Consider the following 23,829-nt stretch of genomic DNA (forward strand, 5'->3'; position numbering starts at 1 on the left):
TGTTATTCATCAATTTCTATTACACATATTGGTCCAGAAATCATTGTAGTTAACAGATTTGAAAGTAGATTTATTTTTTTCAAAAAAGGAAAAAGAAGATTTTTATTACAAAAGACAGTAAACTCTTAATTAATCCATACAAGTCAAAGCTTCTTTATTGAAGAAACAAGGACAATCTAAGCAAGTGAAATTTTCAGGGTTCACAATTTTCTAGAGGAACATCAACAATATCCACATGAGCTTCCATGCTTATCCTGTAAATTGTATTCCTTTTGAAAATCTTGATAGTTGTAGCCTAATATTTGCTATTGAAATCAATATCATAGATGCTAACAGTTGTACACTTTGCTATCAAAAAGGACGAAAGGAAAAACAGCAAACTGAGAAAAGTTATAAAAATCAAATTTTCAATGGCGGAAACATTAAGATAGAATAGTACAACTTAAAAGTTTAACTGCGCCAAGCTCTTTCTAGAATTAGAGTATTCCTCTCCTCATTTGCTGGTGCTCAGTACTGAGAATACTCCTTGGTCTGGAGTTTGGCAACAATCCGCTCCAACTGTCTCTTAGCCTCGCACTGTGGGAAGTTTCCCATTTCATAGTACTGAGGGGCCACCTTCACCAACCTGCAGACCATAGTGTTAAGAAAAATTATGATCTACTATTATCTACTTAACAGAAACAACCCAAGATGAAATGACGAATAACAATTAATTCCACACCATACTACATAAGGTACCACGTGTTTTACTTTGTACAGGGACAAAACTAATGAAAGACTATGAGTCTGTAATGTGCACGGTGGCTGCATATACATACCATTCGGGTTTGATATCTGTGCAGGTGCGTATGTAGTTCTTGGTGGTGAGGACAAACTCGTTGTAGAGTACCCACTCTGGTTTGTGGTCCAGGACTGTGGACGGGTGCAGCTGAACCACCTGGTTGTCCTTCACTGTCAGGTAATGACCCGTCCGCTCCAGGTGAGCTACCTGGAACATTCCAGAAGAGAAGCATTAGCATTTTTATGTGAACTGTTTTATTAAAAAGGCAGGGTAGCTACATTTGGCAAACCTAGACATTTTGGCTTCGGTTTGAAAATATAAAACACATGAATGCGCTGCCTGACTACTGCGTGCAGATGGGTAGGTAGGTAGACAGGCAAGTAGCCCGTCCAATCATTGGATTCGGTCTGAACGCTATGACTGACAGTGTTTATTACAGTCTTGCGATGGCCACAGATATCAGATTCATTTTATTTTAGTGTCAAAGTATTTGATTAATTGATTTTTACCAGGATGTGAAGTTCATTTCAGCAAATATAGCTTCTTAAATCATTACCTATCCTAGCTTTAAGGCAGCCCACAAGCTCTTAATCCTAAAGATTTAAACCAAGGTAAGAAACTTTGGAATTGGGTTGGTGGATAGAGAAACAGCATATCATCTTTCATGGCATGTGGTCTCAATGTGTTGCTGATAAACCACGCCCACTGACCTGCATGAAGAAGCCAGTGACGAGCGCTCTGCGGATGTTGATATAGTAGTCTCTGCTAGTGAACTCTGTGCTGCGGCGCGGCAGGTTGAAACGGTCCATGATCCGGGACAGCTGCTGGCGCACATTGTCGGCCGACATCAGCGACCGGTAGTTGACAAAGTTGTCGTAGCACCACTGGTTAGACTCATGGTCTGGAGGGAAAGGACAGGACATTTGAAAACTTTTCCATGAGGAAAAAAATGCTAATGTGTCATTCGAAATTTCCATCATTAATATTAGAATGAACTGATACGGCATATAAGAAAACATGACCAGTTCAGATACAAAGTACCCATTGGTGTCCTATTCAGGATGCACTGTAGATGTCAGCACTTACTTTGTTTGAAGGCGTGGTAGACGTTGAGTAGGGTCAGGTGGTCCCCGTCGATGTGGGCAAACCTCATCTTGGACTCGTCCGCCGCCTTCTTAGCCTCAGTGGGGCGGACGAAGCACTGTGGGACTAAACAAGGTTGGTATGGGCCCCAACACAGCCGCCCACAGGGATGAGTCAAGCAATTCACAGACAGGAGAAAGGCCTATGATCCTAGAGCACTGGACTGGACTGGACAGATCTTAGGGGTAGGGCAGAGCAGGACGAAGGGACGCATTTGAGAGGGGGGGGCTCTGATGTCATTCTCATGGTCACTCCCAACTGCTTGATGATTGGCTACTAGCTTGTGAGGGGGGGGGAGGAGCGCTCAACACCTAACCAACCACATCTGTAAGACAAAGAGTTTTCACACACCTGCAAATTGTTAGGCAGTGCATTCAAACGTAAGAACAATGTAACACTTAAAAGTAACATTCCCACTGCCAGGTGACAAGAGTTACCAGCGTAACATCTATTTGTTTGCCCATCTGTTTGATTTAATATAAATGTAACATTTAGTAAACAATTAGAAGGATTGTCTAAGCGTATCTAAGAGAAATCCGTGGAAGTGGTCCCTGCCCTGCCCATTCGGTCAGAAAACAGTCAAAGAATAATCTATAGGCATCCGGTCTACCACCAGATGAGACCAACATTACGCTCTACATCCTTTTTGCTACAAAAGTGTATGGCCACCAATGCCTCCTGAATGAAATCATTATCCCCTAAAGTGAAACAGAGCTACTAGTTTGCAGCTTGTTCTGAAGTCCGAAAAAAGGGTGAAGAAATCAAAACGACCCAATAGCAATCCCTTGCCTACTAAGCCGGGCACTGGGCAAGGGGGGTGGGGGGGGGGTGGTGCCCGGCCAGCCCTGGGCATTACCTGACAGCATGGCAGTGATGGACAGGATCTCGTTGGAGCAGTTGAACTCGCAGCTGGCGATGACCATCTTGGCCAGCTGAGGGTCCAGGGGGAACTCGGCCATCATGGAGCCCAGCTCGGTCAGATCACCGTCGTCGTTCAGTGCTGCCAGGTAGTTTAGGAGCTCCAGGGCACGCATCAGAGTCTCAGGGGCTGGGGGGAGTTCCGAGCCCATGTTAGGTGGTTCCCGGTATAATGTTTACATGGGTGGTAGTTACATGTAGAAAGGGATGACCACAAGTAAGGGGCAAGTACGGATCCAAGATCCATTTCTCACCTGGCGGGTCCATGAAGTCAAAGTGCACCAGGTCATCGATACCCAGCTTCTTTAACTGCAGTACGACAGATCCCAAGTTGGACCTGAGAATCTCAGGATATGTGTTGTCCTGTTATAAACGGAAAAAGGTGTGACAGAGGTTTAGTGTGTAAAAGACAATAAGAAAGATTCAAACACGACTAAAATGTGCATGTGCTTTGCTATGACACCATCAGTCGGACTCTCCTCCTCCTACCCAAGATAGATTGCATACCTGCATCTCTGTCTTGTAAGCCTTCTCAGTGTAAAGACGGAAGCACTTCCCTGGGCGTGTCCTGCCAGCACGGCCCGCCCTCTGCTGGGCCGAGGCTTTGCTGATCGCCGTGACGAGCAGAGACTCAACCCTGATTCGAGGGTTGTACACCTGGAAAGATCACAGGGTGTCAAGTGTCTGGAAATCAACAGGGCTCATTAGAAGACGAGAAGTGATCTAGTATCTGGAGACGGCTACATTAACTATTTAAAAAAAAAAAAAAAGTACCCACCTTCTGCTTGGCAAAACCAGGGTCGATTACAAACACCACACCGTCAATAGTAAGGGACGTCTCGGCAATGTTTGTTGACACCACAACCTGGGAAGAGACGGGCAGGCTTTCAGTCGGCTAAAGTCCACATTGACGTCGAAATGGTGTAAAGGAAATAAATGGATGGAAATGGATGGCAGCTTTACACCAGTATTGAGCTAACTCGTTCACCGATTTGGGTTCTTGCGTCCGGTTGGGTAAATGAAGCGAGGGGTGAGAACGTACCTTCCTGCCGATGGCACCGTTGGGTTTTCTGGGGGGCGGGGGCTCAAAGATCCTCTGCTGCTGCTGGGGGGGCAGCGTGGAGTACAGCGGAATGATTTTGATGTCTCCCACTTCGGGGCCGAGGTCGTCCACCTCGCGTTTGATCCTTTTACAGGCCTCGTCGATTTCCTTAAGGACAGGTTTGATGAAACATCAAAGTTTCGCTTTGGATATGTCTAATGATGCATGAAATAGGCAGAGGGTTTGAGGGTGCAAAAGAGTTGACAAGGGTTCCTATGCAAAGGAAATGTTTACCCCAAGAGCTAGTTTCCAAATGGTACTCAAGAACACCTATATTCCGCATTCATCATTTCTTTCACTAAATAAAACACCGTCCAAATGAACTGGACGGATGTTGTCTGCACAGGAAGGAAGCTGTGTCTCACCTCTTGACCCGTGAGGAAGAGCAGGGCATCTCCCTCCTCCTCCTCACACATGTGGATCTGGATGACGGTGCGGATGGCGGCCTCCAGGTAGTCCCTCTCTGGCTCCGGGGTGTAGAAGATCTCCACAGGATGCGTGCGCCCTGGGATGGTCAGCAGGGGACAGCTGTCGAAGTACACCTGGAACTTTCCGGCATCCAGCGTGGCGCTCATGACGATGACCTGGGTTTGAAAGGGCGACAGTTACAACTGTGACCACGTGATGTTGGAAGTCTTCTTTGAGAGTGTGTGGTTGAACAAAGCAATTGATTTTCAAACCTGTTTGAAAACCCCTGATACTTTGTGGCATCAAAATAGACAACTGCCCACAATTCACTACGATCAAAATATCAAGTTCAAGTTCAAGTATTTTATTGTCAGATGCACAGAACAACACAGGGTCAGACTGGGCACTGAAATTCTTAAGACAAGACACCGCAAAGCAACCTGGCATAACATAACTGAGGGATAAAATATCTTGAGGGAACCAGTTGATAAAACTATCCATGTGAAATTTGAACAGATTCGGACACGACACACTCCTTGAATCAACTGCAATCCAAATAAAGCTTGAGGGTTGTTCAGCCCTACCTTTAGGTCCGACCTCTGGCGGACCACCTCCTTCAAAACACCCATCAGGATGTCGGTGGCCAACGTCCTCTCGTGAGCCTCATCCAGGATGATCACCCCATATCGCTCCAGCAGCGGGTCGTTCATGGCCTCGCGAAGCAACATACCATCTGTCATATACCTGGAGTGGGGACAGTCACATAAGTTAACCAAGAACCAATAGAGGAACTTTATCATTTGGTATATTGTAATCTTTTAACAAAGTATACACTCATCAAAAATATGATTGAAATTGAGCATTACAGATTTTTCTGTTTGGAACTTAAGACAATCGATCCCATTTCCGTTTGAAACATGGAACTTACTTCAGTATCGTTTTTGCGGAGCTGCAGTCTTCGAATCGAATGGAGTAGCCCACTTCCTGTCCTAGCATTATGTCCATCTCGTCTGCCACTCTCTGGGCCACGCTCATCGCTGCCACTCTCCTGGGCTGGGTGCAGGCCACTGCTCTCTTTGGCCCCGGTATTCCCTTCACCAGGTCTACGCACCACTGGGGGATCTGGAGAAGGGGTTATATACAGGACTGGTGAGGTGTGGGCCAGCTTTAAGGGACAGATGCACTGATGACATCCTGATACCATTTCCCAAGTGGATATATTTATTTTCTTGCGGTACATTCTGGGATGAGTAACTCCTCCACCACCGTCATTTAATTTATGTCATTAACATATTTTGTTTTTGTTATTGAGTGTGAAAGCAAACTTACTTGTGTAGTGCTGCATCATCTAAGAGGAATACTGAACCATACCTGCGTGGTCTTTCCAGAGCCGGTTTCCCCCACGAGCACGAAGCTTTGATGGCGCGTGATGATCTCGTTGAAGCGTTCCTTGTACTCCCAAACGGGCAGCTGCAGCCTCTTTTTCAGGATCTCGTAGTAGCGCGGTGTGTGTGGGAGGTTGGTGAAGGGGTTGATTTGCTGGTTCATGACCATCTGCTTGACTTGGGGCATCCCACCCCCAGCCATGATGGGGGCCACTCCAGGTGGCTTTTGGTCTCTGTCGCGGTCCCGATCTCGGTCTCTGTCCCGGTCCCTGTCGCGATCTCTGTCTCGGTCCTTGGAACGATCGTCACGATCTCTGTCTCGGTCCCGGTCTTTTCTGTAAAGAAGAAAAAGCCAGACCATAAAGTTTTTGCATTTGTACTAATCCAAGGAACAGACCTGCACATATTTTACTGTATTAAACCTCATCATTTACATTACATTTACATTTAGCAGACGCTCTTATCCAGAGAGAATTACAGTAACTTCTGGGACATTCTCCCCCAAGTAGGGTGAAGTGCCTTGCCCAAGGAAACGTCATTTGCACGGCCAGGAATCGAACAAACAACCTTCTGATTAATAGCTCGACTCCCTAACCGCTCAGCCATCTGACCCCCATCATCGAGACAGTTTATATTGAAAAGGACTGTGCAAGAAGTAACTGGTGTGGAGGACTTCTTGATTTGACAGCACATGATGCATAGTTTCATGTGAACTTAACCCTTGTGCTGCCTTCGGGTCACATGACCCAAAGGTTCATAACGAACCATCGTTGTGTTTACCCAATTTTACCCAATACAAAAACAAATAAAAATCATTTTCTTTTAACCTTCGCAATGTGGAGGGTCTGAGACAGCCCGACGGTTAAAAGAAAATGCTTCACTTTGTTTTTGTATGCGGTAAAGTTGTCACAATACGACGGTGGGTAACAATGACTGATGGGTCAGAATGACCCGAAGAGAACACAAGGGTTAAGCAACAGCCACAAGGCAGCTTCATAGAACAGCATCCTCAACATCATTATCATAAAAAATATTTTCAGTTTAATAAAATATACGTTGTATATTTTGTTGTATATGTGTCGTTTCATTATTAATTGGATTTGTGGATTGGACTGATCTGGTTTGGTTGTTTGATGTTACATTGAATACGTTTGTCAGTGTTACTTGATGCATTGTATTCACTGGGACGCTGTTATGTGGCTAGGCAATTTAAAATAGTTTTACGTTAGCTAGCTAGCTACCGTTGACAACTTGGGCCTAAACTGTCCCTTAGCAATTCACTAGAAATGTCTACCAAGCTAGCACAACTCAAATGTTAATGGTGTTTTGTTGTTACGCTGATGGCATATATTTTCAACCCGTGCTAGTGTTAGCTAGGTAGCGCTAGCGGTTCTGGCTAGGCCGCGGAGTACTAGTACAACACACGTGCAAGAAAGCCGACTGCGCGGGCAATAGCTAGCATATACGAAGTTAGCAAGCTAACTGGTCATTGGAAAACAACGTCAGGGGTTTTATGGGGGAAATGTACTACTCGCTACCGTTTTACTTAACAAGAATAATATTTGGTATCACTGGTAGATCTGCCACTCGGTAGTAACATACAACCATTTAAGCAGCGTTTCCAGATAATATCTGGAGCTAGCAATATACGACTCGTGTAATGTTTGCTTGCTAGCTAGCTTTGTTCGGTCGCTCACTTGCTGGTGCTGCTGTGCAGCTAGCCTGTTCCGCCGGTATGATGAAAAGCAACGGAAAACTCACCCATCAGATCTCTTTTTAGTGGAGTAATCGTCTCCCAAATCTAAACGGTGTCTTTTAGACATACTGAACGTCACACTAGCAACATAAACCTAAAACCTACGCAAAAGATTCATTAAAAGTATTCAGGTGCTCCAAACGTAGTTACTGTTGGTAGCTAGCTTTCCGTCACCGGAAGCAATTCTCTGCTCTTGTGTTTTGCGTCATCAAGCAAGGGACAACAATGCTGTCTGCTACCTACTACTGGGAATACAACCAGAAAATCCTACACGCTCTAATACAGCATATATTTGAACAACTATTCAATGATCTAACTGTCGTCTACAACATACTTATGTCAACATACTAGAGTTGTACTCTAATATATGGCTCCACACATTAGCACAAAAAAAAAATCGAAAGCACTGAAAATGCAGCAAGGAAAATGTTATCAGCTCGGATATCATTAACTTTATAATCATCATAATTTTGCAGAACGGCTGAAGTTGGACAGTTTATTAGTCCAACATGTTTGGCCATTCTATATGAAGAACTTGCTTGGGACTGAAGAATTGTCTTCTCCATTTATTTTGTAAAAATAACGGGCATGATACGTAACGAAAAATTATCACCATGGGCTAATGGCCAACATTACTAAAAGAGAATTTAGAAATGGTTGTGATTACACGCAATTTCTCCATCGAACTGGTGAGTGACCATTGCAAAAGACGATTTATAAATCACCTGACGTGATAATGATATGCCTATACTGAGTATGTTTCTCCTTACTGTAACCTACGTTCAATATGTCAATTATATATCAATATTTGTAAAAAACAAAACAAAAAAACATCGCACTAACATGAACTTTACAGGCCATAAAACAATTAAAACCCACTCATGCTGAACAGTTGGCAGAGGCAGTCTAATCGAACTCCAGCAGACGAAATGCGATACTTTATCGCCAACTGGTGGCTGAACCATAGACTGTGTGGGCTGAACATGTAAATCCAGCTGACGCATGCGTAGCACAAGCCTAGCTAAGAATCTAAATCGATTATCGAGATGTAAACAGTCGATATTCATCATGGCTGATAAACCAAATGCCCAGAAAAGGTCATTTAAGTATATGGATTTCACTTGATTAACATTTGTCTTTAATCTTGACAAAATATTGTGCAATAAGCTTGTACTAAGTCAATTTTCAGAGGCTAGTACTTTTAGCCACTTTTCTTGCCACTACAGTAAGCACCAGCTCTTATTAGGTCGGCAAAGCTAGGCTAGCTCGTTAGGCTAGCTTTGTAGCCATACCTTTTTTAAAATTACGTTTCTGTTTTACAGTGTGAAAATAGCTGCTGGAGCGGTGGTATGCGTTGAAAGCGAAATAAAAGGAGATGTTACTATAGGTAAGACATTGTGAATCAATCTAACTAGCTAACAACCATTGTGTCTAACTTGGAATCATGGGTAGCCTATATTTTTTCAAGAAAGACAATACATTTGAGCATTTCAGTATTCAGCCAGTCATTCATATGCTCTTTTTATTAAAGTTGTACTGTGGTTAGCAATGTTGTGCCAGTATCTTATCAATTGAGCACATGCATCCTGTCAGGCCCCAGAACTGTGGTTCACCCAAAAGCTCGCATCATCGCCGAGGCAGGACCCATCATCATTGGAGAGGGCAATCTGATAGAGGAGCAAGCTGTTATAATTAACAGGTGAATATACTACTATTAGTGCTGCACAATTGACTAATAAACGAATCTATTTTAATGCAATTGCTCACTCAACTTCCCCATCTTGTCTTAATTTCCCAGTTTACTAAGCAAATGTCTTTCTTCTTATAGTTACCCAGAAAACATCACTCCGGACACAGAGGGAGTGGAACCGAAAACTATGACCATTGGCATCAACAACGTGTTTGAAGTTGGATGCAGTATCCTTGAAAATAAAACTGTACCACTATTTCATACCGTTTCCATTTAATAATATGATACTGTATTTTTTTAACTGCCAACTCAGCATCTCAAGCCTTGAAGATTGGAGATAACAATGTAATAGAATCTAAAGGTGAGTACTCATTCACACTTATTGAGAGAGCCAAGGGCTGGGAAGTTTGTCTGGCGGATAACCTTATGCACCTTGTCACACAGCGGAGGTTGGCAGAAACGTGATCCTGACCAGCGGCTGTATTATTGGCGCTTTCTGTCCTGTAAACACTTGTGAGGTCATACCTGAAAACACAGTCATCTATGGCTCAGGATGCATGAGACGGGTTCAGACTGAGAGGCCCCAGGTATACAAACACACAAGCACGGTCAATCTCCAAGATCCACTTCTAAATAAACACGGTAAACTATTAGTCGGTTTCCACTGAGTCACCTGTTTGTTTTCTCCAGCCCCAGACTCTTCAGCTGGATTTCCTGATGAAGATCCTGCCCAACTACCACCACCTGAAGAAAACGGTCAAAATGGCCGCCACACCAGTGAAAAACTGACCTCCCACACAAACTGATAAACTATGACTGAATCAAAATCTCCAATCTAAACTTAACTTCTTAGAATGTATACGTTTCTACTTTCTACAGTGCTTAGCACTTCTGTAGCCAATATTTATGCCGTATGTCTGTCTGAATTACATTCAATACGTGTTTTTATACACTTGTAATAAAAGATGATCTAAGAAAAAAAAAGTTGGTGGTACAGTTGGTTATAGATATATGGATATTCACTTGGATGGAATTATGTACAATAATTATTGTACAGTAAGCTAGGTGCAATAAAAATGGCTTAAGCTCTGTACATAATGCATTTTTTTTACAGTATTTGTATGCAAATTTATGCACATCGCCATACATCAATCAGAGCTATATAAAACGAACAATGTGTAGCAGTAGCTCTGGTCCTTGATGACTGCGGAGTAACTTCTGGTCCAGCCCAGTGCGAACATATCAGACTTCACCAATCAAGCCCAGAATCCCCATTTAATTACATTAAATGGCCAGCCTCACTACATTTCAGAAACTGGGGTTGTATTAAAGCAACATTAAACTACCTTGTCCTTTACGCCATGTTGGAAAACGTGAGCATATGCTTGAGGGTGACCATATTCAGCCTCGGTAGCACAATATATGTAATATATGACTTGAGTCACTGTAAAATCTGAGCAAGAAATGTAAACTGTAACTCAATACAGGCACCACTAGAGATTAGTAATGACTTCAAACTAATTAAAATGTAAATGCTGCCACCCACAAACACACACCCTCTTTTCCATAGCAGACACAATATTTGTGGTATGTAAGCCACAGCAAAAAAAAAACAAACAAATTGTGTCAATTTTGTGTTTGTATGTTGTTGAGAACTCAATGTTATAGCATAAGGAAGCGCAGATGGACCCATTTTACAGTCAGCGGGTTGTTTTGGACATCATTCAAGCCACATCTTAATACAATACAGAGTTAACATGCCTGTAGCTCCTTTCCTTGATTTCCCAGTAACAGGCGGACTGAATATGCATCAGTCGTTTGGTGACAAGGGACACAGTCAAACTCCTGGCCACAATAAATGGACTTCAACTTCCAGGTCTCCCCGTTTTCTAAGCCCAGCAACAGGAAACATGACATGGAGAGAGAAAGTGAGGTCACTTCTTGGCAGGCACCCCCTCGGAGTAGTCCTCCAGCACGCCGGCCAGATGGTCATTGTGAGTTTTGAAGCGTCTCTTCTTCTGTCCGCCTGGCTTCTTTCTCTTCTGGATTGGTAGCTGAAGAAAACCGAGCAACCAATCACAAACAAGGTTATTTTGTGCATGGAATGTTTGCATTGAATAGTTATTTATTTGGAACTTTTTGATGTTCTCTAGAGAGAGAGATATTTACCACTTTCTTTGGTCCAGTTTCCTGCATTGAAGAGATGCCCTGTCTCTTGAGATAGTCCTCAATCTTTTCCTCGTCCATGGAATCCACCGGAATACTGCGCCACAGCTTCTGGAATTCTGGGATTGAACAGGGGAGAAGGAGGGACAGGAAGTATAGCCTCAATGATGCTGGTAACAACAAAGCTGTGGCTTCACACACTGCCAGTGATGCACAGTGGACTTACTCACCTTCATCTACGTCAAACTGACAGTGTTTATCGTTGTAAAATAGGATCTTTTTCTTGTCAGGCCGGGTCACAAAGATGATCTGATCTCCCAAAGCCTGAGAGAGAGAGAGAGCGAAGAAAGGGTCATTTCAGACACTTTAGCTGTTCTTATCATTGTGAAATGATCTAATGAGGAAATGCAGTGACCCTTGAGTAGTGTAGTCAACCTAAATGCATGTGAGGACAGAGGAAGGCGTCTGTATGTCACACAGCATGCATGTACACACGCACACAGATGCCTGTACGTTATTGTACATGTTAATAAGACTAGCATAAGGACAGGGCCCATCTCTCTGTGTGTGTGTCAGACCTTGATGGCCTTGGCGGAGTTGGGCAGGCCCTCCTCCACGTCGTCCAGCAGCACGCCCCCCAGACCCAGCTGGTCGTGTTTGTCCAGCAGCCTCAGCAAAGCCTTCTTATCTTTCAGGTGGTACTTGGGCTTGAAGGCGTACTTCCCATCCCGGACCTCGATCTTAGCATTGTTAGCCAGGGCCTGGGGGGTGGGGAGACAAAGGGAGGGAGACAGGCTAAGGTCAATGTTCTTTGCAGTGATTTCCTAGTGTAGGCGGGTACAGTATTGTGCAGGAACCGACCTTAGAAACACATGAAACACACCTCAGTCATCAGCCACTGTTTCTGCTTCAAGCCAATGTCCAGCAGTTTGGTCTCATCCAGGATCTCCTCTAGGGTCAGGTGGTGTGTGTCCCCTCGCTGGTGTCTCGTCTGGGAGGGAAATCACACACACACACAAAGTAATTACATCAAAGTAACTGGACAGTGGAATCAAATCCACAATTCCCTGTAACCTCAACACACAGTGACATAATATTGTTGATATCAGTTCACACTCAAAAGATCTGCTCAGAAAAACAGTGAGAAAAAAAAGAAAGAGCTGAAATTCACACTTTCTACTGAACATGTCAATATGGCTGCTGTTATGCAGCCAGCAATGAGTCACAACGCTGGTGTGCCATAGCAGCTGATCTGTCATCGGTATGCAGAGTATGTTGTTTTCTTTTTTTGTTTACAAGATGTTTACTTTCTGAAGACAGGAAGGGGGACATTTACACAATCACAACAAAGCTAAGATTTTCTTGTAGAACTGCTTGGGTGATCTAGCAGGATGGCAGTATTGGCCGAGAGTCTTCTCACCTTCATATAATTGACGATCTTGGCCAGGCAGCCAAACTTGTAGCCAGAGCTACCAGTAAGAGCCTTTAGGTTAAAGTTGCCATTGCTGGAATCTGAGGAGAGAGAGGAGAGGAGGTGATGGTACCGTATGGGTTAAATGCTATTTACACAAACACATGGGGGGACCTCGATTTGTCTCAACAGGCATCGCGGAATAATCGGAGCAGTCCTTGAGGTGTACACCTGGGAGACAAAACAAACACACATAAGGGGTTAGAGGTGACAGCATGGGAACAATGGGGCTTTCCAAGGCCAGTTCAACACAGACAGGAAGTCTAGATGACTTGTGAAGGGGAAAAAAAATAAAAAATAAAAGTATACTTCAAGTGATGTCATTAAATAAATCCCATAGGTTATTTCATATGTTTAGTCTATGAAAAGATTGTGTTTTATGGGGAGGGCCTGGTTTCTGTCAGTGTCAAGATGCTGCCTGCATCTCTAACTACTGCTGTAGCCTCAAGCCTGGGCTCTGCTCCAGCCAATCAGAGACACCTGCGGGCCTGACTCATGTATGATTCATCACGTGGGCGGGAGCTGTTGTTGCTGTCTGGGCGGCCGGCGAATAGAAACAGGGTACAGTGGGAGTGTGGCCAATGATTGAGCAGCACAGTCTCATGGGGTTGGGCCAGCCTGAACTGCAAGGAGTGGTAACAGGGAGGGGGGATGGAGAGTGAGAAAGAAAGATAGAGGAGGTACGAATAAGGAGGAGAGGCTAGAGAAGAAGAGGGAACAGGGGAAGGGCTTTAGATTATAACCAAAAGAATATAGGAGAGGAGAGAGAGAGAACTGAAGAAAAACAGAGAGAGAGCAAGAGAGAGCAAGAGGAATAATTGTTTTCCCTTTGCCAAAGCATCCTCTCAGGAGCCTCACAAACAGCCAGGTGAGTCTGCATGTTTGACTTGCACGGTGTGTGTTTGCTTTAAATGAGAAAGGGAACAATCCTTGAACCCCCACACCCTCCCCTGTCACCCAACCCCCATCCCCCGCCCCTTCCCCTCACGGGGGGAGCATATGCCATCTGCATGCATGACTCTGTAGTTCATCTTTCAAGAGAACATTCCCTCCACGTTCCATTCAGACGAGGAGGAGACATGGGAAGGAAACAGCATGCTAGGATAAATCCTAGACAGCGTAGCCCAGACTGTTTCACTGTATTCAGATGAAATTGTTTATCATTACGACACAGTCACATAGCAGTCAACTGTACTGCAAGTAAGCCAGAGACAAACCCAATAGGAGGAGAGAAGAAGTAGAGAGAATGGACACGGTGAAGTGACAACGACGGCAAAGACTATATGACTGGGCTTATTTCTGTGTGCGTGTTTATGTGTGAGTCACAGAGGGTGTGTGTGTCGATGCCAACTCGCTAGCACAGCTCGCAGCTCTCCAGAGAAATCGCTAGAAGACAGTTGAGAGCAGTCAGGCAGGCAGACAGACAGGCACAGCGGGAGACGCCTATGTGTGCAGTCAGGGGGCCCTGCAACATGTCAGGGAGGAGGTGAATACTAGGACCGTCTGTGTATGGATGGGCTGGAGGAGGTGAATACTAGGACCGTCTGTGTATGGATGGGCTGGAGGAGGTGAATACTAGGACCGTCTCTGGCTGGATGGGTTGAGGACATCAGGTCTCCAGGTGAAATTACATCAGGGGAGCACACATCCGTGCAATCTTTCTTTTCCTCTCTCTCCCTCCCTCTCTCTCTCACACACACACACGCAGGAAATGGCACTTTGCTCCCATAACCTAATTATCAGTAGTGCATTAACAGGGCGAGTGGAGGAGTCTGATCAACCTCTGCAGTCTATTGTTTTTCAGGCTGTGTTCTATAATCTACTTTATGTATTAGCTGACTATGACCTGAACCCCTGAAAAAAATGACTTATTGTAGTGCTGTTTTAGGGTTGGTGATAAAGACATCAGTATACAAGTTCCAGACAAAAAAATATTTCAACTGAGATCCCCTATGATAAGGTCTATGTAACCTACTTCTAATCTGGTTTTCAGTGAAATGTCATAGAGACGGTAGGCTACACTAGAGCAGGATTTCACTCCGATATCGTATTACTATATTAAGTGACACACACGTGCGCACACACACACACAGAGAGCTGACCTGCTAACTGATATCCTAAAGAACCTCTCCCACAAGGCTTTTGATGCACTTACTTGTGCACAGACACAATTGCGCGCGCACACACACACACACACAGACACTCACACACACACACACACACACACACTTCCCCATCGCAACCTCTCCCTCTCTTGCCCCTGCGAGAGAGAGAGTGTGTGTGTGTGTGTGTGCACGCATGTAAGAGCATGTACACATGTCTTAAGTGAGCGTCCGTCTAGAATGTGTGTATGCCAATTCATGTGTGGGCATGTGTGTGGGTGGGCAGTGGCCATGCTGCACACGTCACAGGGCGCACGGTGGAGAGGAGAGAGAGATGGGCGATCTGTCGCTCTGGATAAGAGCGTCTGCTAAAAATGACAATGTGATCAGGGGAGCCGTTTTCATCTACCGTCTCTCTGAAGAGGGGGAGATCCCATCTGAGTTAGGCCTCCACACTGTGCTCCAGAAGTCCCCCCCCCCCCCCCCCCGGGTCTATCCTGAGGATGTCAGCGCGTTTCTTGTTCCAAGTCCACTCCAACAGATTACTAGGAAACATGACTAAGTCCCTTTCCCCTCCCTCTTTACCTCCCCTTTTCTTCCCCCTCCCCCCTCAGACCATGAACACCACCGCCACCCCGGTTCACCCCGCCGCCCCGCTGTCGCGCGTCTCCCTGCAGGTTCAGGAGGTCTACCCCTTCCACGACGGCTGGAACGTGGCCTGCTTCGTCATCCTGCTGCTCTTCGTCCTGGCCGTGCTGTCCCTGGCCGCCCTGGCCCTGCTCTACGAGGTGCTGGACTGCGGCTGCTGCTCCAAGGGCAAGACCCACCGCCAGCTGCTGGAGGAGAGGGAGGCCGCCGCCGCGGAGCCCGGCACCTTCCGCAGGATGGTGGGCAGTCTGAGTGGTGGGGGGGTGTCGCAGACTGAGGTGGTGTGAGGGGAGGAGTCTGTCTCATGCACCCTGCCCTACCTTTTAATATAAGACTTTTCGATGACTGACAAGAGACTGACAGCACTGGCATGTGCCTGAGTGCAAGCTGTGTTGTCCGTACATGCTTGGTTGACTTAGGGCGGCGTGTTGAAAGCACAGAGAGAGAACGAGGAGGAGTTGTACAAAGAGAGAGAGAGAGGAAGAGAGACGGAGAGAGTAGGTTTCTCATCTCATCGAAATACTGTTTGTCCGTACAATGCCGCCAATCACATCACTACATCCGTCGCCACAGCAACTGAACACCCCCACAATGCGAGAGAAGCCAGCAGCAAAGATGGAGTCTGTCACAGAGGATTCAGTTCTCTGAACAAAAGGCAGTTGAGGTAGCCCAAGTTTGCCTATCATCAGAATAAAAGGGGTTCATATAGTCAGAGAAGAAAGTGTGTCGTAACTGTTGTATGGGGTCCCAGGCCAAGGCCCAACACAAACTGATGACATCTCCTTGTGACACCAACAACTCAATCTGCCATGTCTTAACTGGGGGGGAGACAATGGGACAGGGGAACACACTTATGTAAATACGCTATGTTTGTCATTGAGCTATGTGCACTGTATTATTTTACTTGCCTTGAACAACAATGTCAAATAAACCATGCCTAAAACATGGTCCATTCAAAATAAAGACCCATGAGAACAACGTGTTTGTGATCAATATCAGTTTATCTGCCAGGTCCAAAGGATGCTGGTGTCACCAGGACGGTTCTCTTGGCACTCATTTAGTCACCATATAGTCTGTGAATATCACTTTTTCAGTTTCAGCCTCATCTCAGCCTAGGCCAATACAGCTTCAGAGTCCTGTATCAGGTTGAATGTCCAAGAAACCACAACCTAGACCCAAGTAACCCTGCCAAGATAACTGACAGTGTGTTCACAGCAGGAGCCAAAAGCTGAGACTAGGCTGTAAGAAGGCTAGTATGCCAGCCAAGGTCAACAGGGTTGAGGTAGGTAGAAAAGAGGAGTGTTTACCAGCGCTGTGTTTGGAACCTGAGGAGCCCTCCTTGTCGACTTTGGCTTTCTTCTTCTTGGAGGAGCCAGAGTCCGAGGCGGTTGGTCTCTTCTCAACAGCAGGGGTAGACAGAGCCCTCTTCTTAAAGAGCTCCCTCTCCCTCAGCAACGCTGGGTCCATCCTGACCAAGACGCATATTATATCCATTTTAGAAGACACTTTTTCTAAAACGATATACAGGGGGGATTTGAACTACATGCTGTCAAATGCCCAACCACTGAGCAACGGCCAGCCCTAAATGTGTGTTACGGTCATCTGAATGCAGTTGGAATGTATTAACATGCCCAATACAGTGGTGTTGATCTGGTTAGCAGGGGATTATGTCGATACACACAGAAATAACACAATATCTGGATGAACTACTAGTAGCTACATTGTTTGTTAAGAAAGGAAGAGTACACTGTTCAAACCGGACTTAAAATCACAGCTGGTCATTTGACAGGTTGCAATTTCCTAAACGTCTAACTACATCTTTATATGTCAACTTTGTTATGAGCAAACTAGTTACAAGTTATAGACAGGATTAGATTGCAAGTAGTCTAATTTGTTTGCAAGTAGCCACGAAGTTCGACAAAAGATAGGTAACGACGACGTCGTTAGCATCAAAGCAAGGCACTGTAGCTAGCTAGAGTAGAAAGCATAATTGCAGGCAACTTAAACTTAACAAAGCTACATACCTTCTCGTGGGTCCTTTCTGCCAAACTGTTATGCGGTCTTCAGTATAAAGACACGTTCACAATACAAAAAGCACAAAAGGCCACATCCAAATAGAACCTGCTAGCTACACAGTGCCTTTCTCTTCCTTTCATTGGTTGCTCTTTAGCCAGATAGTCTACATCTAGCTAGCTCACCGTACAGCTTTCTCTGACTTCCGTTACTTGTTCGATTTTTCGGAATTCTCGCTGCCTCCTGAATGAAAATCACAAACCGTAGCCACATCTGCCAAAGAAGTACTGGCTGCCACCTAGCGGTGATTCAGAAAACAGCATAATTTGCGTTGGAAATGTAGGCGTTTACTCTTTTTTACATTTGTTACAGATTTTTCCCAGTTTAGGTTTCGAAAATTTTTGTGGAAATTTAAGGATTTTCATTTTTAAGGATAAAATGAGTTAAATAAACAAATGACCACCAAGTGTTTGTGTGTGCACGTGTGCATGCATGTGTGTGTGTGCGTCGGGGAAGGTGGATTACTGTAAGTGGCAGACAGGAGCTCTCCTCTGTCAAGCATCTCGGTGTCTGAGACAGGAGTTAATTGGAAGGTGATTATCAACTTTATCTTCCTTCGGCCCTGGTCTGGAAGGTCTTCGTGTACGTGTGTGTGTGCGTGCGTATGAGTGTGTGTGTGTGTGTGTGCGTGTGAGAGAGAGAGAGTTCAGATACATACACATGCACACAAAAATAAACACAAACAACATGGCGGTGTCACATAGGATTAGACCCTCCAGTTATGTAGTGACAATGACGGACCACTCTAGTAGGCACGGTAAAAGGTTAGCCAATTAAACATGCTTGGGCCAGAGGATTTTGGCCAGTAGGCTTAATCACCAAGGTAATGTCAGCGGAATAACAATATTAAGAGACTGTGCAGCTTTGTATGGGCTACTCATACTTCTTTGCAGTGGGTGGGGGGGGGGGGGGGGGGGGGGGGCAATTTACAGGTAGGCCTAGGTCTACTTTCCATAACATCGAATACATTTTTACACGTCCTCATAGATCAGAGAACAAATTAGCATTTTCAAATCCCCAAATTAAAAATTCAGCAGGCCAGTAGAAAACGAGAGTACATAAATGATTGAACACGTGCGAGCCTAATTTGGGAAAATACATTATGGATGAATTACGCAAAGTCGCTGCAGACCCCAAGTTTTTTGACATCAGACGTTCTGATGAGGTATGAAGCATAAGGCATAAATTATTCCGTTTCAGATGGCCCTCGGCTCACTAGAACCATTAGTGAAAACAGCCACTTTTAACTCATGCCAAACAAGACAGTTTACAGAAGAAACTACTTTAAAAAGCCCCTTTCCAATCAGCAGATTTAGACCATCAACCTCGTGCTCAGATCTAGTGAAAAATTCAGCCTGTTGAAAAATCTGTTTCGAAAAAAAAATTGCGGACAAATATTGCTCTCTTGTGATCCAAATAAAAACTTAGAGATGTAGAGTTAGTCTCAGTTTGTACTCATAAGCTGATTGGAGGTTTTTGAATGTGGAGTGCTGGTGTGTGTGTGCGGGGGAGAGAGAGAGAGAGAGAATGGAGTGGGGTCGTATCAAAGAGGAGAAGCTTATTGAAGTCTTGAGGTTATAGACAGGATGTGCAGCTCCCTGGTGATGTACTGTATATGTGCGTTTCTCCAAATGAGCTTTCAATTGCAGTGTGTGTGTGTGTGTGTGTGTGTGTTTGTGTGTGTGTGTGTTTGTGTGTGTGTGTGTTTGTGTGCGAAAGCCTGAGGGGAGGATGTGGCTGTTTGTCATTGCTGACAGGCATCACTGACAGCTGAGTGACTTTGTGTTTGAAATAAACCGAATGAACACAATTACACACATTCGTACACACACACACACACACACAAATTAATATACACACCACATCATCATTCTAACTGAGAATATTACCTCTACTTACACGCTTCTAAACAGGATGTGAAGGAAGGAAGTTGTTTTCCCAACATGGTGGGCTTCCTGTCTTTATATTGCTGCAGCTCTCAACGTCTCATGAAGAACCAAGGACACACCTGCTGCTCTGGGAAATGATCATGTGTGTGTGTATGTGTAAATGTGTGTATGTGTTTCTATTTGTGTATGGGTATGAATAGGCCATTTGTCGTTGTTAAATTCTGTATTGAGTGTGCAAACAATGGAGATGACTAAACAACAGTTGGTCAATGAGAGCTACTGCTATGCCATTCAGGAAATAATCAAACAATACTGGACATAATCGTTCTCAGCGTGTAGGTTATATCAACATGAAGTCATTTGTTTCACTTTTTTTGTTTGTTTGTTTTGTGATACCGAGGAGAGTTTTACATTTCAAGTTTTGCTAAAATACCCAATACCTGACTAGTTCAGTATATCCACTTGGGGGCAGTAGTTCAATATAAACTCCACTGAACTGTAGCTAGTCAATCCACAATAAGAGGTTTGGATGGCCTTTAAAAATAGCCAATTTTCTAGTAATGACTCTAATCTTAAAGACTAGACGAGGGCCACCATTACGGTATGAAAGGTACATGAGGACTATATGACCTTTAACTGGTAAGAATCTAAATGTCTTCCCTGAACAGGCTTATGCAGAAATGCACGGTGAGAAAATAATTAAAAGACGGCCTATTCTGCTCTGTCTGTCTAATTCAGGTCAGTAGACTGACAGTGTGTGATGTGTAATCTGTGTATGTGAGTGTGTGTGTGTTTTGTTACTAGAATTCTCATTCACTGGAATTCTAGGTTACTTTTCTGTGCTTGACAGGGTATGTAAACTAGTAGAAACATGTTGAGACAAGCCTAACTTTAATTAATTGACTGCTCCATAATAGCTTTTTTCACAAAGTTGTTTGTATTCAGTCTGGTACCTCAAAATACACACACACACGCACACACACACACACACACACACACACATACACACACACACACACACTCACACACACATACACAGACACGCACAGATGGAAACACAAAACACACACACACAATCATGCAGTTTCCTGAAATTGATTCTGGCTTGTACCACTCTGAACTAATAATCGCAACCTTTCCCTCTCTGTTGATTGGCTGTTAGTTTAGAGTGGCACGCTGGGTGATTCCCCTTATTTTGCTTTTATGTAAGATCCTCAAAGAGAAGAAGGCAGCAGGAGTGTGTGTGAGTGTGTGTGTACATTTGGGAAACTGGGGCATTTTTGAGTGTGTGTGTGTGTGTGGGAAAGTTTGAGAAACTGTGTGTGTGTTTGTGTGGGCTGCTTGGGACAGCCAGGTGAAGCGTGTGTGTGGTGTCCAAACTCTGCAGGGGGGCACTAATCCTGGTTTCTCATGCTAATCTGGGTATTGAGCTTCTTTATGGGGGGTCGTGCTGACACCTGGTGGTGTGGAGGTCAAAGTGTGTGTGCGTGTTATGATTATGGTGTGCGTGCGAGTTGTTTGTTGTGTGTCTAGTTCCCCCTTGCCCTTTCAAAATGTCACAGATGGGACAACTCCTGATGAGTGGGCACACTGTGTGTGTGTGTGTGTGTGCTCATTGTTCGGAGTGTTCTCTCCTCGATATCCTACTCTCAATCTCTCCACTGATCCTTAACAACCTACTGAGTGACAGACACCAACGCTCCCAGAGCTGTTTCCGACCCCCACGCACCCCCTCAGACACGTTGCATCAACAGGAAACCAGTCCTGTCCAGCGACGGCCACCACTACTTGCAATGACAAGTCCCGAGACAAACACCCTACATCCTCACCCTCGACTCACCACCGTTAAACAATTCACCTGATTCCAATCAAGCACACATGTATAATAAGCCTTAACTTAAACGAACACTTTCTTTAAAGTGACTTTTCCTGGGGTCTAGAATGTAAGATTTTCTGGGAGCTACATTATTATAATATCAAAGGCATAGATTAAGACCCTGGCAAGGGAATGGGAAGTATGAGGCGTGAATAAAAATGGGGAAAAAAAGGGAACAGACTACTTTTTACAGTCAAAAGTAGCCTAATTCTCCTGGCACAGTTCTGAAGATGTTTCAAGAGGAGAACTGCAGTGTGGGTAGAAGAAGTCGGCGGTGCACACCAGAGAGTCTAGAATTAGATGAAACCGGAGTGGAGGCGATGACGTCAGAACTCCCAAAGACGCTGGAGGGGAGAAAGAGAGTGATGGGAAAGTCTTCCAGGATAGATGGCGTAAAAAGTGGGAAAGGGGAGAAAGTGTATAAAGAGTGAGTTAGAGGATGAGTGTGCAGGTGAGCGGACAAGTGAGTGAGCTAAGGGAATGCATTAAATAAAGGAACACTGGTCTGCACCTCAGTCAATGAAACTAAAGAGAGACAAAACCCGACCTCACGGTCGTTCCATCAAAGCATTGTTTAGTGTTGTTGTTCTATTCTGGGTAGATTCTGGAAAGTGGCATTGTGGCTTCCACGTCTGACGAATAGGATTCTATGTGGCAACAGATGTCGTGGGAACCATGGAGGATCGGACTTCTTCTCAGACAGATGTTTGTGTGTGTGTGTGTGCGAGTGTGTGTACTTGCGTGTGTGTGTATTTGTGCATGTGTTTGGTGTGTGTGTGTGTGTGTGTGGTTGCTTCCCTCAGGAATTCCCCTGATATGAACGGGCATACACATTTTTCTCAGCCTCCCAGAAAGCTCTCCCAGAACAGTTAGAGGTGATGTGATGCTCCAAGACCAACTGACAAATATCTGTGTGAATTTTTTTTTAAGAAACATACTCTAGGTCTCAGGAAGTTATCTCAAATATATTCGAATATATATAGAATATAAGGAATAAAGTATGATATTTCTAGCTCTATCAGTACCATGAAGCTCTTCTGGTCTTAACTAAGGGATGTAGATGTCATCCCCTCCCCTCTCTCTTTCTCGCTCTCTCTCTGTCTCTCTATCTATCCCTCCAACTCCATCCAATTCTCTTTATTAGACCTTGTTGGGCTACCTTCACTTTGATGGTGCTGGGCCAGGTTTTTCATAACGCAGAGCAATAAACCAGTCACCCTGCAAGCACAGACACACACACACACACACACGGACCTATGAAATAAAATCCATGACAGTACACTATCCACCACCCCCATATTCCCACCCCATCCCACACACAGATGCACACACACCCTCAGACACACAGACACACGTGCACACTCACACCCACGGAAGTCTGAAATATCACCCAGCCTTGCCCCACTGCTCACTAGGCACTTAAGTGTCACTTATGAATGAATTAAATAACATTGATTGCTCACATGAAACCCATATCTGTGTGTGTGTACATAGTACGTGTGTCTGTATGTGTGTTCAACTTTGATATGTGAGTCTGTACGTATGTGTGTACAGCAAGTGTATTGAAGTGTGTGTGTGTGTATTTGTGCATGTCTATGTGTCTCTGTGTGTCTGTGACTCCACAGCTTCTATTAACCTTACTATGTGCTGAGTGACTAGTTTTCTTTATGATGGGTAGTAGCAGGCTCAGCAATATAACCACACCACCAATCATTCGACAAAGTGTGGAATAGAAGGCTCTGTAGCTGTTTAAATTGAGAGTAATTGTCAGTGGCTAGTCATAACACATGATCTTTATTTGTCTGTTTCATATCTCTCTCTCTCTCTCTCTCTCCTCTCTCTCTCTCTCTCTCTCTCTCTCTCTCTCTCTCTCTCTCTCTCTCTCTCTCTCTCTCTCTCTCTCTCTCTCTCTCTCTCTCTCTCTCTCTCTCTCTCTCTCTCTGTCTCTCTCTGTCTCTCTCCATCTCTAAATCTCTAAATATCTCCCTCCCCTCCTCGCCCCATCTCACTCTCTATGTGTGGGGGCTCATTTCCTCAGTTGAGATCTCTCTCAGAATCTCTCAATCCGCTCTCTCGATCCCCCTGCTATGAGTGCTTTATTGAGACGAGTCGAGGTGGCAGCAAAACAGATATAATTGCCTCAGGAAGGGGTTATTGGAAAAGTGGATGAATTGCTTTTTTTGGGGGGAAAAGCGGGGAAGGAAGGAGGGGTGTAAAGAATAAAAAACAGTCTTAATAATAACGGTGAAGGTCGGCCTTCTGAAATGAAGGGGGGCAATTCTCCACGCTACAGCAGAATGCAAATGAATAAACACACGTACTGAAGCACTTTTCTACCCTTCTCTACTCTGCATACTGGACCTTTAGTCATTTATCAGTGTGTGTGTGTCTGTGTGTGTGTGTGTGTGTGTGTCTGTGTGT

General features: G+C 44.7%; 4 protein-coding genes across 4 annotated transcripts; 2 read left to right on the plus strand and 2 right to left on the minus strand.

Annotated features, from left to right (window-relative positions):
* Window positions 1-129: 129 nt before the first annotated feature.
* LOC134033431 (ATP-dependent RNA helicase DHX15) lies at window positions 130-7,699 on the minus strand. Its single transcript, XM_062477583.1, has 14 exons — window positions 7,499-7,699; window positions 5,724-6,072; window positions 5,281-5,474; window positions 4,937-5,096; window positions 4,310-4,528; window positions 3,885-4,052; window positions 3,621-3,707; window positions 3,350-3,499; window positions 3,097-3,205; window positions 2,781-2,972; window positions 1,868-1,990; window positions 1,492-1,682; window positions 819-988; window positions 130-625 (listed from the first exon to the last, which is right to left on the minus strand). Exons 1-14 carry the CDS (start codon window positions 7,558-7,560, stop codon window positions 508-510), a joined length of 2,292 nt encoding a protein of 763 aa, XP_062333567.1. The 5' UTR covers window positions 7,561-7,699; the 3' UTR covers window positions 130-507.
* Window positions 7,700-8,469: 770 nt separating this feature from the next.
* On the plus strand, window positions 8,470-10,270 carry LOC134033436 (dynactin subunit 6-like). Its single transcript, XM_062477587.1, has 7 exons — window positions 8,470-8,590; window positions 8,816-8,880; window positions 9,087-9,192; window positions 9,322-9,410; window positions 9,497-9,544; window positions 9,628-9,770; window positions 9,874-10,270. The coding sequence occupies exons 1-7, from the start codon at window positions 8,496-8,498 to the stop codon at window positions 9,970-9,972; spliced, it is 645 nt and encodes a 214-aa protein (XP_062333571.1). The 5' UTR covers window positions 8,470-8,495; the 3' UTR covers window positions 9,973-10,270.
* Window positions 10,271-10,443: 173 nt separating this feature from the next.
* gtf2e2 (general transcription factor IIE, polypeptide 2, beta) lies at window positions 10,444-17,831 on the minus strand. Its single transcript, XM_062477585.1, has 8 exons — window positions 17,595-17,831; window positions 16,878-17,038; window positions 12,770-12,861; window positions 12,233-12,340; window positions 11,928-12,110; window positions 11,580-11,673; window positions 11,353-11,468; window positions 10,444-11,237 (listed from the first exon to the last, which is right to left on the minus strand). The coding sequence occupies exons 2-8, from the start codon at window positions 17,035-17,037 to the stop codon at window positions 11,118-11,120; spliced, it is 873 nt and encodes a 290-aa protein (XP_062333569.1). The 5' UTR covers window position 17,038; window positions 17,595-17,831; the 3' UTR covers window positions 10,444-11,117.
* On the plus strand, window positions 13,508-16,543 carry smim18 (small integral membrane protein 18). Its single transcript, XM_062477588.1, has 2 exons — window positions 13,508-13,688; window positions 15,537-16,543. The coding sequence occupies exon 2, from the start codon at window positions 15,540-15,542 to the stop codon at window positions 15,855-15,857; it is 318 nt and encodes a 105-aa protein (XP_062333572.1). The 5' UTR covers window positions 13,508-13,688; window positions 15,537-15,539; the 3' UTR covers window positions 15,858-16,543.
* Window positions 17,832-23,829: the final 5,998 nt, after the last annotated feature.

This window comes from Osmerus eperlanus, chromosome 14 (assembly GCF_963692335.1).
Source record: "Osmerus eperlanus chromosome 14, fOsmEpe2.1, whole genome shotgun sequence".
NCBI lineage: Eukaryota > Metazoa > Chordata > Actinopteri > Osmeriformes > Osmeridae > Osmerus > Osmerus eperlanus.